Genomic DNA, 14736 nt, shown 5'->3' on the forward strand with positions numbered 1-14736 from the left:
TTGAATAATGAGTTCTTACTGACCCCTGGTGGACATACAGTTGTAGCATCTTTACTCTAAATGGAAAATAAATACTGTAAAATGCAAATAAGATTATATGATGATCTGAATGTGACACAAATTTGAAATTTGTTCTTTCTACAAAAACTCACACATTTGATACAAATAATATTGTTGGAATTATTACTTTTGCTAGACTATATATTAAACTTTGTAATGTATATTGTATATATTATACTATTTTAACTATCTACAATATTTTAGTAATCCTCTCTAAACTAAAGCTTTTAGAAACACAAGATGCAAACCAAATTTAATTACATTATACTTACTTACATTAAGTCTTTAACTCCACCAGATGGCACTATAAAAATGTATATAATAATAATAATAATTATTATTATTTAAACATTATTTAAATTATTATTAAAACATTATCTAAACATATTGTTCACTTAAGGCAGTATATAAACCTAAAATAATTAATACAAAAATATTTTATTATCATTATTACTATAAAATATAGTCTGATAAAGACTGTTGTCAACTTGTCTCTTTTGGTGCATTGTTATTTCTTCCCTAAACTGTCATTATAACCACACGACAGAATGTTCTCATCAGTACCACACTGTTCTGTTGTTCATAATTATAAGTACAGAGCAGTAATTCAATGGTGGTGAACCAATTCCAGCTGTGAAAATAATTGCATTTTTTTTTTTTGGCTTTGACCTATGCTGAGTGAGTACTGTAAGCAGACCAACACTGTAGAGTAAACAGTTCACTGTGAACTACACATGTTTCAGACCTCTAAATGATAACAGAGGTCATGTTGACATGTAGGTCAGTGAAGCAATATTTGCATGCTGAATTTTAAAAATAGCCTAGACTTGATAACATGATAACAAGACAGGCTATGGAATTTCCTACTCAATCTGTTTCCTTGTCAGAATCATGTGAAGTATTTGAGGAATTTAAATTTGAACTTTTTTTTCCCCCTAAGACTTTGAATAGAATAAACTGTGAAATGGTGAGTTATTTGTCACAGAGCCAGAGTACATTGATACTGTCAATTCGGTCTAATTTCAACAAGTATTGAGAATGTGAATAAATGTGTGCAATCTTAAATATCTTACTTTTTTATATATGCATATTATTGTATATTTGTTACTTTAACAATAAGGCCCAAGTTACCAATAACACCTGATCTGAAAATGAACATAAAACGTATGATAGTATTTGTCAACAACACTGTTATGTAGTATAATTTTAAAGGATACAAGCACTCAACCTTCAACGACTCAGACACTCCAGCTTTTGCACCTTGAAGTGACCTGCAGTAGCTCTACGACGCATGCGCACAATCAGACTGCGCACCTCCCATTCTTTCGCTCAGTATGGTAACCCAACCCGTCTAAAATTAGCGGGGCTGCTCTGCAACCAGACAACGGAATGTGAAGAGGTTATCTGCCTGTTCTGTGTCGTTTAGAAAGTCTGTTAGCCTACTTATGTCAAAACTACAAATAAAACACCACAATTTTTTTACATACTGACATTCTATGAAAGTAATTCTGGAACTGAAAGTATATTCTTATTTATTAAAAATAAAATTATACATAAATGAAAATTCACCAAAAATAAAAATTCGTAAATATATAACCCCGGACGCCCGTGAAGGGTTAAATGAAAATGAAAGGGAACGTGCAAACGGTGCGTTATCAAAAGTCACCAGGTGGAACATCGATGTGTTGCTTATTCAAATATGATTGGCCATTCACCGCATCGATGACTTTTAGTCCTGACCCCGTGTAACTGTGACGTCGGCTCCGAGATGGAGGCGGAGAAGAGCTACGTTTATTGCTGTATGCTCCGATTCATTCGACCCTTCCTTCGACCGGAGTGAAGTCGGGCAGCAACCTCTAGTGTTTTCGGCGAGAAAAAAAACAAAAAACCATGGCAGGTTACTTGAAGGTCCTCAGCTCTCTCGCTAGGTCTGCGGCCACTCTATCCAAATCCCCCGCCGTTCTTGCTCCAGCTTCTTGCCAGAGTTTGCAACAGAGGAACTGTGAGTTTTCCACTTCCACAATTGTCTATAAATGTGTCAATACAAAGCCGCATTAACCGGCGCTTTAACACCGGTTAATGCTTTTCTGAGACGATGTGCTTTTAAATTGAAATCTCCTTTCACCCCTGCCACATACCTCGTGTTTGTATCGGGAAACGCCGGTTGCATATTTCCATCTCTTCGCGGCTTCAGTAGCGCCACAGCAGAACGCTATTTTCTCGGTGACGTTGTACGTGAAGCGGGAATCGCGCGCGGCCGCATATAGGCACAAGTCGCTCTCCATTGTTCGCTTATAAGATGTAAAAGAGCAACATACATGAAATATTAGCATCATTTAAACCATTGTGTTTAAGATGCCGTTTCTTAAAGGCGATGTCTTCATAACATCGTTGCACGGTTGAACAATTTGACTTCGTCGTCAGAGAGTCGTTTGAGTGTATTTGGATGGACTGCGGGGTGACTTATGAAACCATTCGTGCCGAAAATACTCTTGCAAATATAATAATGAACATGTAACCGAACCGCTTTGTCATGTAAAATAAATCGGTAATCAGTTAAATGAGTGTTCATGTGGGGTTTTGCTTGTTGTGCGGTATGAAATCATTTCAAGGTCAACCGGCCTGGTCAGCACGTCTAATTTTACTATTGACTGAGTGCAGACTATGAAAATTAAGATGTAAATGACCGACAAGCACTTTATCTGTTTTAAACATGATAATTGACTGCTACACATAGCACATAACATTTACACCCTAGTTTTATATGCACTATTTGTTATGGATTGATTTAAATGCCCTGTTTGATGCAGCAACTGAACTAACGTTTGGACTTTCTGATAGATTGTAGCTTATCTTCTGAAACATGCATCTTAGGGTGTTACTTTGAAACAAGGGACAAATGAAGGGCAGAACTTTAGGCACAACTGAATGAATTGGTGTCATGTTTTGACTGACACTAGCAGTCCTTCTGTGCTAGGTAATTAGTTGTCATGGAAGATTGTCCAAATGTTGGTGGTTTACTTGGTGTACGCCAGCCCTCATGGCCTCCGGGTCACCTTTACACTTTACTTAGAATGGGTTAGTCCTAATTAACACCAGTACTCTTTCATCACATCCAAATGATTGCATGTGATGATAATGCCAACTTTTTGCACTCGAGAAATACCACATTAAAACGGTTGTATTGGCAAGTTTATTGAAGGCGTGCCTTATTCCCCAAGGTGTTTTTGGGTGATTATGGGTCTTTCATTGAGCTTCTAATATAGGTGAAGTGTCAGCCACAGTTTATGCAATGCATAGCGGTGTTGTATCAAGAAGATTGGCTTTGCTGACATCAGTTCAGGCACAATGCCAAGCACACTTGCATGTTCTCTCTCATTAAAGTCACAAGGTTGGATAAGACTTTTGCCAAGTGGTTTTATGGGTTGTAAGGAGAGCCTAGAAGCCCACAGTAGGCCTACTTATTTGTTAACCTCTGTGACATTTTCTAAAGCTTAATAGATGTAATTTATGCCTGAATATATAATATGTACATGATATGCAATCATATATAATATATAAGTAAAAAGATCAATTTTGGGTGGGATTATGTTTTATATAGATTTTGACCTTTGAAGTATTGAGCTATTTTCCAATATTAAGAGAAGCATCTGGAATTCTTTTTTTTTTTTTTTTCAACCCAGCTGGTTAGCTTTTATTATTTTTAGTCCCTCTATGGTACAGCATCTTCATAAAGTGTCACCCTTGAGCTGCTTTTGTAGGTCGTCAGTAGGAAAGAGTATAGGAACATTTGCCCAGTTGATTTGTGACTACTCTGTGAACATACTCGCCTCACTTTTTTTTTTTTTTACTACTGAAATTCAAGTGTGGAGCACAAGTGTACACTTATGTTTGCAAATGTCCTTGACAACTGAAAATCAGAGGGTCATGTGGGAGTGATTGCTTGCTATCTGATATTCTGACCACATGCTTTGTGTAGAGGCTTATATACATGTGGGTTGACTTGGCCTTTTCCTTTAGTTAGGTATAAATGGAATAGTTTGCAAACAAGTTCTGTCATTTGGAATGGTTCAAGTGTGTAAATGACATGTTTCTTTAATGGCCACATTGACAGTTTACTTGGAAATGCAACATACCTTTTTTGTAAAGATAATTTATAGAAATATGAAGATAAATATAGAACTGTTAATAAGATTCAGAAATTAGTTGCAAGCAAATGTTATTGAAAGGCAAAAAAGTCAGAAGTAGGCTAGTTCATAAGTCAGTGTTGTTTTATTGTCATTTTTATCTTACATGGTAGGTACAGAAATGAAATATTGTGACTCTAAGAGCCATGGTGCAGAACATGTAACAAGATATTAAATACATTTGAATTAAACACTTACACTACCGCTAAAATGTTTGTGGTCTGTTTGTTTATTTATTTGGCAAGGATGCATTAAAAAGGATCAAAGTGAGAGTAAAGATATTTATAATGTCATGAAATCCTACTGTGTCAGTACATGCTGTTCTTTTGAACTTTCTATTTATCAAAAACTCTTGAAAGAAGGTTTTGCATATCCACAAAAATATTAAGTTTCTTGAGCACCAAATCAACATATTAAAATGATTTATGAAGGATCATGTAACATGAAGACTGGAGTAATGGCTGCTGAAAATTTAGCATTGCTACCACAGGAATGAATTACATTTTAAAATATGTTAAAAATAAGCTATTTTAAATAGCAATAACATTTAACAGTTTTAGTGTCTTTACTGTATGCTTGATCATAAATTATTTTAATTTAGGTTAAGAATTATTGCCCTAAAAGTAAATGATAGTTTAGAAGCTACTGTTTGTATTTAAACATATTTATAAAAGGTTCCTAAAATAGGTAATGTGGCACCAGCTGGATTCTAGTGCAATGCCAGAGTATCATCCATTGTACAGTAGTGTAGGAGTAAAGTGGCAGTGTGCTATTTTATGCTCAATACATGTGAAGCATGTTATTTCATCACAGTCAATTTCCAGTAAGAATAACTCAAGGCCACTGGATTGCAGATCACATGATCTTGTTCAGCATTCTTTGCAGATTCTGTTTCCCATTGGATGACATTTCGCAGAAATTCAGAGGAAACGTGAGCTATCTGCAGTCCATCATGGCATGTTAGTTCATGCTGCAGCTCAGCATAAATGAATTGTATATGGGAGGATTCATTTGCTGTGCAGATGGCTGCAGTGTTGTTAGAAACTGGGCATTGAAGCATGCTTACATAATCCTGCCCATGTACTCCTCCTCCCCCTTTAGCCCTCTGTCCCAGTGCTTATGATTAGTGAGAGGATTCTTTTCCCCAGGATTCCCTGTTTTTGTAATTTCTGTTTATGAACCCTGTCAGGTTTCAAGTGAAAGGCATTACCCATAATGCACTTTTGGTTGACACAGCTGTGATAAGCAGTAACTCCATCTGAAAGATGTTTTTTCTGGCCCTTCTGTAGCTTAGTGGTGGTGTTTTGGTGGATGATATCTTGGGTTTGCTGGACCTAAATCTTTTATAGAAGGCTTTTATATTCATCTTTTATGTAAGTCTGTTGCATAATACATGTTAAATATTTGATATCTTTTTTTTCTGTGTGACTTTCTGTGTCATGCTGCAATTAAACTTGATTGAAATGAACTTTGACTTGAAGGACGTGACCTTTGGCTGCTGAAACAGATTGAAGATGTAGTTTATAGAGTGTTACATCAGTTAGGTATGGTAAATGTGTTACCCACAGTCCTTATAAAGGTGATTATGCCATGCTTTATCGACAGCATTTTGTCTTTTATGAACTCTTTTACTGTTTTTGACAGCATTGCCGACTCTTTAGATGGAGTGGCTCTGTAGCAGGAACTTGGCAAGTGTAACAAAGTCACTTGATTCCTTCCCTGGCTCCCTCTCCTTCCTTTACTTTGTTCCCACTGAGAGAAAAGGAGAGTGAGATGACCTCTACTTGCTTTAGAGCAAAGCAGTGGCATAAAAAGGTGTTTAAAACACTAAAGGTAGACATTTAATTCATGAAATTGCTGCAAATTGGTTCTTTTAGCATCAAGCAGGAGTGGGTGGTATGAGTCATTTTATATCTTTATCATTTCTTCATGCTTTGGAAACGCCCTGGGTAAAGTGGTGTTTTGGACAATAACAACATAAATCTTTATCATATTGTGAGGACTTTGTATTGATAATGGGCAACACAACCTATAATAAAACCCCCCCAAAAAACTCCTGAATTCAGGACATAGAAATATTAACTAAGAACTATTTGTAAAGCATCTCTCAATGGTGTTCTAATTGTTCTGTTATCTTTTAACCTTAATTGGCAATCAGCCAGTAAAGCTATAAAAGTGTGCTGACCCAATAATCTTTAAAAGTTTAATCCAGTAATCAGGCATTACAGCTGCCAAAGGTGCCATGTCTGGTGGTCAGATGTTTAGATTGCCATTATTATGCAATCAAGAAGAAAATCATTGCTGTTGTTCAATGATAATTGCAAAGTTACTTCATAGATTTATGCCAAGAAATGATAAGGGTTTATGCTCATATTGTCCAAAACCCAAAACTTTGCTTAATGCTTAGGGTGTTTTTGAAGTTTCAAAGAGCACTACATAATACATATGTGAAATAACCATATGCTAATGCCTTTTTTTTTGTATGTTAGTAACTTGAGTTGAGATGGTGTATACTGTTCTACTGTCAAGCCCTAACAGGAAGTAACAAAACCACAGTGCAAACTGTGCTGCAAATACTAAATATCAAGCTATTCGCTCATAAGATGGTCATTGGACAGATTTTTCATGTATATTTTCATGTTTACACTACTGTTCAAAAGTTTGGGGTTGGTAGTTTTTGGAAAGAAATCTCTTATGCTCACACAGTCTGTATTTATTTGATACAAACAAACAAACAAACAAACAAAAAAAAGTTAAACTGTAATGTTGTGAAATACTCAAAATTAGCTTTACTATTTTAATATATTATAAGTAATGTATTATCAGTGTCACATGATCCTTCAGAAGCCACTTTATAATGCTGATTTGGTGCTCAAGGTATGTTTCTTTTACTGTTAAAAACAGTTGTGATTCTTATTATTTTGTGGAAGTGGTGATACATTTTTCAGAATTCTATGAAGAATAGAAATTTCAAAAGAACAGCATTTATTTAAAGAAAAAAAAAACTTTTCTGTCTCATTTGATGTATTTAATGCAACCTTGCTGAATAAGTGTTCAAAATTATACTGGCATCAAATTTTTGAACAGTAGTGTATGATGTGGTCAGATGATAATCTTAAAAATAGCCTTGTATTACAAAATTGGTTTGGATTATAGAGAGCAATGTAACACACAATTAGTTTTCACACAAGCTCTTCCCTCTGGAATACTGATATTTAGCAGCATAAAAGTTGTCAGTGTTGGCATAAAATTACATTTTATTGTTAGTGACGTTCATGACCAGAGCTCAGAAGGCCTACTAGCGACCGCTGAGTAGTGGCTAGTGGTGTGAATGGGGCTTTATATGTCTTTATACCACTAATTTCCGGTTGTCTCACGAGTGGGAAGAAACAATCCCTTATTCAGGCCTGAACGAAAAAACAGCCTGATCGAAAGATTGTTTTTGTTTTATTTGACAGATGCCGATAAACGTATCAAGGTGGCAAAGCCGGTGGTGGAGATGGACGGAGATGAGATGACCAGGATCATCTGGGAGTTCATCAAAGAAAAGGTGCTTAAACGCCAAGCTTGTGAGTGAGTGAGAGAATGAGGGGGAGGGAAGCAGTGTCTGTCTAGTCTATTTTTAAAATGGTGACACACACACACACTCACCGAGAGGAACAGAATGCGGGAGGGAAAGATGTAGAGGGCACAGGAAAGAGAGAAACAGGAGAGTGAGAAGCCTAGACAGGCACAGACAGAATGAAAATTGGGTTAGACAAGAGTAGAAAGACAAAAGGAGATGGAAATTGCAAAGGGAATGTGACAGCGTCTCTTGGGAGAATTAAACAGATGAGGAGAGAGTGGAGGAGTGATTGGCATGTTACGCAGGTCTCCTTTTTTAAAAGACAGTGTGATAGGCTTACTGGAAGACCGGGAGATTACGGCCACATCATGCAGGGGCAAGGCCAGTGTTGAGGTCATTCTCACTGACTGGCCGTCTGCCTCGTGAGAGAGATGGCAGATGGTGGTGGTGACGTTCCACAAACTGAAATTATTCTGCCAATTCTGTGGAGAATAAGAATGGGCTCATTATTTATAGCCAGAAAAACAATGCCATTAATCCAAAGATTATAACTATGGTGTTTAGGCTCAATCAGAATTTAAATGATCATGCGTGGCGTAATTTATAGGGGGAGTGTGAAATTTTTGCATCATCAAACTTAATATTAAGATGTGGTAGAAGCAAGTATTAAAAAAAAAAAAAAATCATCCCTCTTTTAGGATAAAATAAATTCATCAAATGTCTTGCTTTAATGTATTTAATGTTTTTTTTTATTTTTTTTTATGACTCTGTTTACACCTTTAACATGAAATTGTTGTGTGCAGCTCATTCTGAACAATGTGGATGTGGAGCTGAAGTACTTTGACCTGGGTCTTCCTTACCGTGACCAGACTGATGACCAAGTCACAATCGACTCTGCTTTAGCTACCCAGAAATACAATGTTGCTGTGAAATGCGCCACTATTACACCTGACGAAGCTAGGGTCGAAGGTATGGCACACCTCACTTGATATTTGCTCTGACACATCAATGTATTGGCCGTGCTGTACACTTTGCTCATTTTGACATTATCAACATCAGTTGATAACTGATCTAGTTTTTATCAGTTTTTCTTCCAGTACATTTATTTTTGGTTTAAAAATTGTGAATTGGGCAAATGTAAAAATAAATATTCATTTAAATTTGACCGTTGAATTGGTAACATCAGTTTTTATCATCTTGCTCTCTTAGCCATTTAAAAAATCCATAATGGTCAACTACTAATTTTACACAAGTCATTTTGCTACAGAAGCCACGTGTTGGAACTGTTTTTATTCATATTTCTAGAAACAAAAGCATAATGGCATATCTTTAAGTGCATTATGTTAATCTTTGTCATCAATGACATTTGACAGAGTTCAAGCTGAAGAAAATGTGGAAGAGCCCTAACGGAACCATCAGGAACATTCTGGGCGGCACTGTCTTCCGTGAGCCAATCATCTGCAAGAACATTCCCAGACTTGTTCCTGGTTGGACACAGCCCATCACCATTGGCAGACATGCCCACGGTGACCAGGTCTGCTTTTTTGGATGATCTGGGTGGTCTTAAATTTTTACGTTTTCCCCCCAGTGTGTTCTTATTCCCACTGAACTGCAATCTTCTTGTTGATTTGCAGTACAAAGCAACAGACTTTGTTGTGAGCCAACCAGGCAAATTCAAAATGGTCTTCTCTCCAGCTGATGGAAGCAAAGCCCAGGAGTGGGAGGTGTTCGATTTCCCTGGTGGTGGCTGTGGAATGGGAATGTATAATACTGACGAGGTCAGTGGACATATGCATATAATGGGTTTTTTGTTTGTTTGTTTCTTTTTTTTTTTTAACACTAAGATATCATAACCAATCTGTGAAAATAACAATAACTCTTCTTATAATTGGTACCCACAGTCATAAAAAAAGGAAATAATATATGAAAAGTATATTTTTCTACACAAGTTATAAAAAAGCATGAATCTAAATTTGAATAAATATATCTACAAAACTGTTCAAAATATTGGGGTCAGTAAATTTTGTATAATATTTTGATTCAGCAAGGAATAATTAAATTGATCAGAATGAACAGTGAGGACATGTATAATGTAATGTAAAGATTTCTATTTCAAATAAATGCTGTTCTTTTGGCATTTCTATTCAGCAAATAATCCTGAAAAAAAAAAATCACATTTTTGTTTACCCAAAAAAACATTAAGCAGCACAACTGTTTTCAACATTGATAATGGTAAAAAATGTTTCTTGAGCACCAAACCAGCTTGTTAGAATTTTCTGAAGGATCATGTGACACTGAAGACTGGAGTAATGGCTGCTGAAAATGTAGTTTGGCTTTTTACATTGAAATTGAAACATTTAAAATTGTTACGCGATATTACTTAATCAAATAAAGACTTTAAGCATAAGATACTTTTTTTTTTTTTTTTTTTTTTTAGTAATAAACTTATCAACCTAAAACTTTAGAACAGTAGTGTGTATGGAAACATTTACAGAAGAATAAAGGTCATATTTAACTACTTGCTCGGTTGAGAATTATTGTTTTGTGAATTCAAAGTAAGTTGATTTAAAAATCCAGTAATTGAATTAATGAATTACAACATCCAGCGGTGTTAAAGTGTTCAAAGCATTGGAATAAATCCAAAACCGCGTATCTACTGGGACCTCCTTAATTTCCACTGAAATAAAAAATTGGCAAATGGATAATATGAATTTGAAAAATGTCTTTTTCTGTTAATGAGCTTATACTCTGGTGGTGATCTATCTTGAAGATGTAAAAATAACACCTTAAATTAGAAACATTTTTAGACTGTCTGGTGTATTCTGAGTTTGTATAATTAAGGCCTTTTGACTCAAATTCTGTTGTGTTCTGCACTTACACCTCCGGGTGGGTGAAGTCTAGATAATAGATGACCTCCCTCAGCTCGTGTACCTTCAGTGAACCCTGAGGTCTTTGTTTGTAGTCAGGGAAATGGTCTGTTTGGCTTTACAACAGATGAGGTGTCTGCCTTCAGGCTGCTCCAGAGGTGGTGCTGCTAGTGGCCTCCTTTTCCCCTCAAAAGAGATTGACTGAATGAAGTGTCTGTTCATTATAGGCAGCAAATTGATAGTGCTGGAATTCATTTTTTACACCTTTTCCACTTCACATTTGAAGTGAGTGATTTTTGCTCAACTACACAGCCAGCGTTTCCTAGTTGAATTCCCCATTGTGAAAGTGGAACATCTATTTTCCCACTTGTGTGACATTCTGTCTTTCGTCTCTTTTTAACAGTCCATCACTGGCTTCGCTCACAGCTGCTTCCAGTATGCCATTCAGAAGAAATGGCCTCTCTACATGAGCACCAAGAACACCATCCTGAAGGCTTACGATGGCAGATTCAAGGACATTTTCCAGGATATCTATGAGAAGTGAGAAAAAGCATTGGATTTATCAGTGTCTTTGGCACGCTTGTTATTTACACACTTCCACCGTGTGTTTTCTTTGAGCGTGTGTTGCTGTGTAATTATGAGATTAGCGCTTTGAGATGCTGTCACAGTGCTGACATGTGAAACTGTATTTTTCTTCGAAAGTAATTTCAATGCAGAATACTGAACCGTCTTTTTTTTGTTTGTTTTCTATGGGTAGAAACTACAAGTCAGAGTTTGACAGGCAGAAGATATGGTATGAGCACAGGCTCATCGATGACATGGTGGCTCAGGTGCTCAAGTCATCAGGTGCTTTTGTGTGGGCCTGCAAGAACTACGATGGAGATGTACAGTCTGACATCCTTGCTCAGGGTAAATAAAAGAGAAAAAGATCTATTAAAAAAATGTCAGCCTGTTTCACATTACAACCATGTTCATCCAATTAGAACCAGAACTGTTTTATGGCAGTTTTTGGTTTTAGCCCTTCAAGTCATCATCATGCTCCAGACTGTTGATGGTCTAAATAAATTGCTGCCAGTTTTTTTTTTAAGGCACATGGTGCCCATGAAGCATAAAGGAGGATATTTGAAATAATTTTATACTCTATTAAAGGATGTTGAATATTGTCTGCAGGTTTCGGTTCTCTGGGGTTGATGACATCTGTGCTGGTGTGTCCTGATGGAAAGACCATTGAGGCCGAGGCAGCTCATGGCACAGTAACCAGGCATTATCGTGAGCACCAGAAGGTTTGTTTATTTCAGTTCTTTTATTTATTTTGATAAATAATTTAGATTTGACCGATTTAGATTTGAGACAGAAAATTGAAAATTAGTTTTTTAATATATTTAACACAAATAGTAACACACAAGCAAGTAACAAAAATTTAAATTAAATTAAATTAAATAAACCAGGAGGATCCACAATCTCCTTATGCCATCTTGTGGTGAGAGGAAAAAATGGCAGCCTTAAAACAGCAGCATTTGAACATTGAACATTTAACTTAACATTGAAATATTTTTTAAAAGAGCATATGTGCCCTTTAGTAAATATAAAAATTTTATGGAACACTTGTTATTGTTGCTGTATTTCAGAATTCAGAAATATGATACATTTATAATTAATACTTTATTTAAATATTTCAAACAAATTTTATTTGTTTTGATTTATGACAGAATCCTTCAAGTTTCAGTCCCCAAAAATATTAATCAGCTCAGCTTTTTTCAACACTAATAATATTACGAAATGTTTCTTGAGCACCAAACCAGCATATTATAATGATTTCAGAAGAATCAATTGACAGTCTGGAATGGAGTAATTGCTGCTGAATATTCAGCTTTCAATCTTAAAAAAAAAAAAAAAAAAAATATATATATATATATATATATATATATATATATATATATATATATATATATATATATACACATATACATACATATATACGTATACATACACATATATATATATACACATATACATACATATATACGTATACGTTTACACATACATTACATACATATATACGTATACATACACATATATACATACATACATAATGTTTATTTTGTATATATAGTATAATGTAATATTTTGTGATCAAGTATACAATTTACTGTAATTATAATATTTTGTAATTAATAAAATGTTAATATCTAAAATACCCTGCTTTTTGTATACGTATGTATTCTGTAATTGGGTGCAAATACCAATTTTTTACTATGCAATTGTGTATGAATTGTCTGCAATGTAGTGCTTGAAATTGCAGCCAAAAGCCAAAGGAATTATCATAATTGATTTTTAACTTTACACAGGGAAGGCCAACTAGCACTAACCCCATTGCCAGTATCTTTGCTTGGACCAGGGGACTGGAACACCGTGGCAAACTTGATGGAAACCCAGACCTGATCAAGTAAGTTCATTTATTACTGCCAGTCATCTGTACTATAGGATTAAGATGGGGAGATTTATTTCAATGCAGCAGCATTCCTATCATAGCAGTAATGTTTAAACACAAGTGTAACTCTTAATCGTTGTCCATCGCTGTGCAGGTTCTCTCAGACTCTAGAACGGGTGTGCGTGGAGACTGTGGAGAGTGGCGTGATGACCAAGGATCTGGCTGGCTGCATTCATGGTCTCGCCAAGTAAGTCAGCAAATTATTCAGACTCAGAGCATATAAAAAATGATCCAGGTTTAATGTCTTTGACCTCCATTAAAGGACTTACCCTAATGATAAAACTGCTGACATCAAGTGTTAAGGTTTTCTTTAGCTGATGTCATTAACATTTGTCTTCATGTGACCACAGCTGTAAGCTGAACGAGCATTACGTCAACACCACAGACTTCCTGGATGCCATCAAGACAAACCTGGACAAGGCTCTGGGCAAATGAAGGACAACGGGCCTGGACACCACGGAGAGTGTTATGTCTTTTTGTACCTCATTTTTAACTTAAAGGTCATGAATACAATATAATGTATGAAGGGAGGAGTAATAAAAAAACATAGTGATGATACTAGCTGTTCTGTTAGCTAATCCTGATGATGGGTGATCCCATCTCTTCCTGCACCTCCAGGGGTCTATTTTTGTAAGATGAAGTACTGTATGTCAGATACTGTATAAAAACATAGGAGAAAAAGAAAGTTCAAGGGCCACGTGAGAGACCCTCTAATAAATTTCTGCCACCTGGATCCCTGTTCTTGTGTGGTTTATCACAATATACACACTCCACATGGTTAAAGGTAAATAAATGTATTAATTTATAATAATGTCCATAACACAACATTTAACACTTATCAACATCATATTCACATCAGTGTGCAACAAAAGAATCGAAAGCTTATACAAAACTAAAACTCCTGCCTAGCTTAGAATGAACAGCCCACAATGCAAGGACACAACCATTTAAAACAATAAAAATGCAGTCTTGTATTACACATTAACATTTTGAGTTGCCTAGCTAGATGGAGAATACATGGTGAATTTCCCCAATCATTCTCTGCTGGGTCTCGAGCTCTGTCACATGTCGGCAGACTGTCGTTCATCACTCCTGAGCTCTGCGCCAGAATGATGGATGAGACACTCGCTTGCACACACAAGGGCAGTTAATATTTTTGTCCAGTGTTTTTAGGGCATCCTCGTCAAAATTCAACCAGTATTGGTGACTTTGTGAAAGATGCAGTGCACGTTACTAGGGTTTTTTTTGTCCAAGGAGATTAAATTGGATGAGGTTTGGGATAAGGTCATTTAAGCCACACCAAAAAAAAAAAAAAATGATGCTAGAAGATTACCACATTTTAAAAAGGAAATGAATTTAGCTCACATCATTAGCTAGTACGTAGTACACAGAAGAACAGACTGCAAACTAATAAGACATTTCAGAGATTTATGAAGATGAAAAATGTAGTTTTTTTGGCTGACGCATGGCTTTGTAAAATATTAAACGCTTTAAAGGGACAAATCTTAGTTTGTTTTGTTACATTCATCAAACTAAAGATAGAAATTTTTTTTTTTTAGAAGATTC

General features: G+C 35.8%; 1 protein-coding gene and 1 long non-coding RNA gene across 2 annotated transcripts; one reads left to right on the forward strand and one right to left on the reverse strand.

Moving 5' to 3' along the window:
* The first annotated feature begins 1864 nt into the window (after positions 1-1864).
* LOC109063929 (isocitrate dehydrogenase (NADP(+)) 2) lies at positions 1865-13903 on the forward strand. The gene is made up of 11 exons (XM_042743960.1): positions 1865-2062; positions 7706-7797; positions 8616-8781; positions 9186-9346; positions 9447-9590; positions 11083-11219; positions 11437-11588; positions 11850-11962; positions 13028-13125; positions 13265-13357; positions 13521-13903. The coding sequence occupies exons 1-11, from the start codon at positions 1951-1953 to the stop codon at positions 13603-13605; spliced, it is 1353 nt and encodes a 450-aa protein (XP_042599894.1). The 5' UTR covers positions 1865-1950; the 3' UTR covers positions 13606-13903.
* Positions 1928-2890, reverse strand: LOC122140413. The gene is made up of 2 exons (XR_006157080.1): positions 2199-2890; positions 1928-2087 (listed from the first exon to the last, which is right to left on the reverse strand). It is a non-coding gene; the product is annotated as an uncharacterized LOC122140413 (long non-coding RNA).
* Positions 13904-14736: the final 833 nt, after the last annotated feature.

This window comes from Cyprinus carpio, chromosome B18 (assembly GCF_018340385.1).
Source record: "Cyprinus carpio isolate SPL01 chromosome B18, ASM1834038v1, whole genome shotgun sequence".
Classification (NCBI taxonomy): domain Eukaryota; kingdom Metazoa; phylum Chordata; class Actinopteri; order Cypriniformes; family Cyprinidae; genus Cyprinus; species Cyprinus carpio.

Coding starts and splice junctions, on each gene's coding strand:
- LOC109063929 (XM_042743960.1), top strand. CDS start 1,951: ATGGCAGGTTACTTGAAGGTCCTCAGCTCTCTCGCTAGGTCTGCGGCC. Junction 11,220..11,436: donor TTCCAGGATATCTATGAGAA/GTGAGAAAAAGC, acceptor TTCTATGGGTAG/AAACTACAAGTCAGAGTTTG. Junction 13,126..13,264: donor GGAAACCCAGACCTGATCAA/GTAAGTTCATTT, acceptor ATCGCTGTGCAG/GTTCTCTCAGACTCTAGAAC.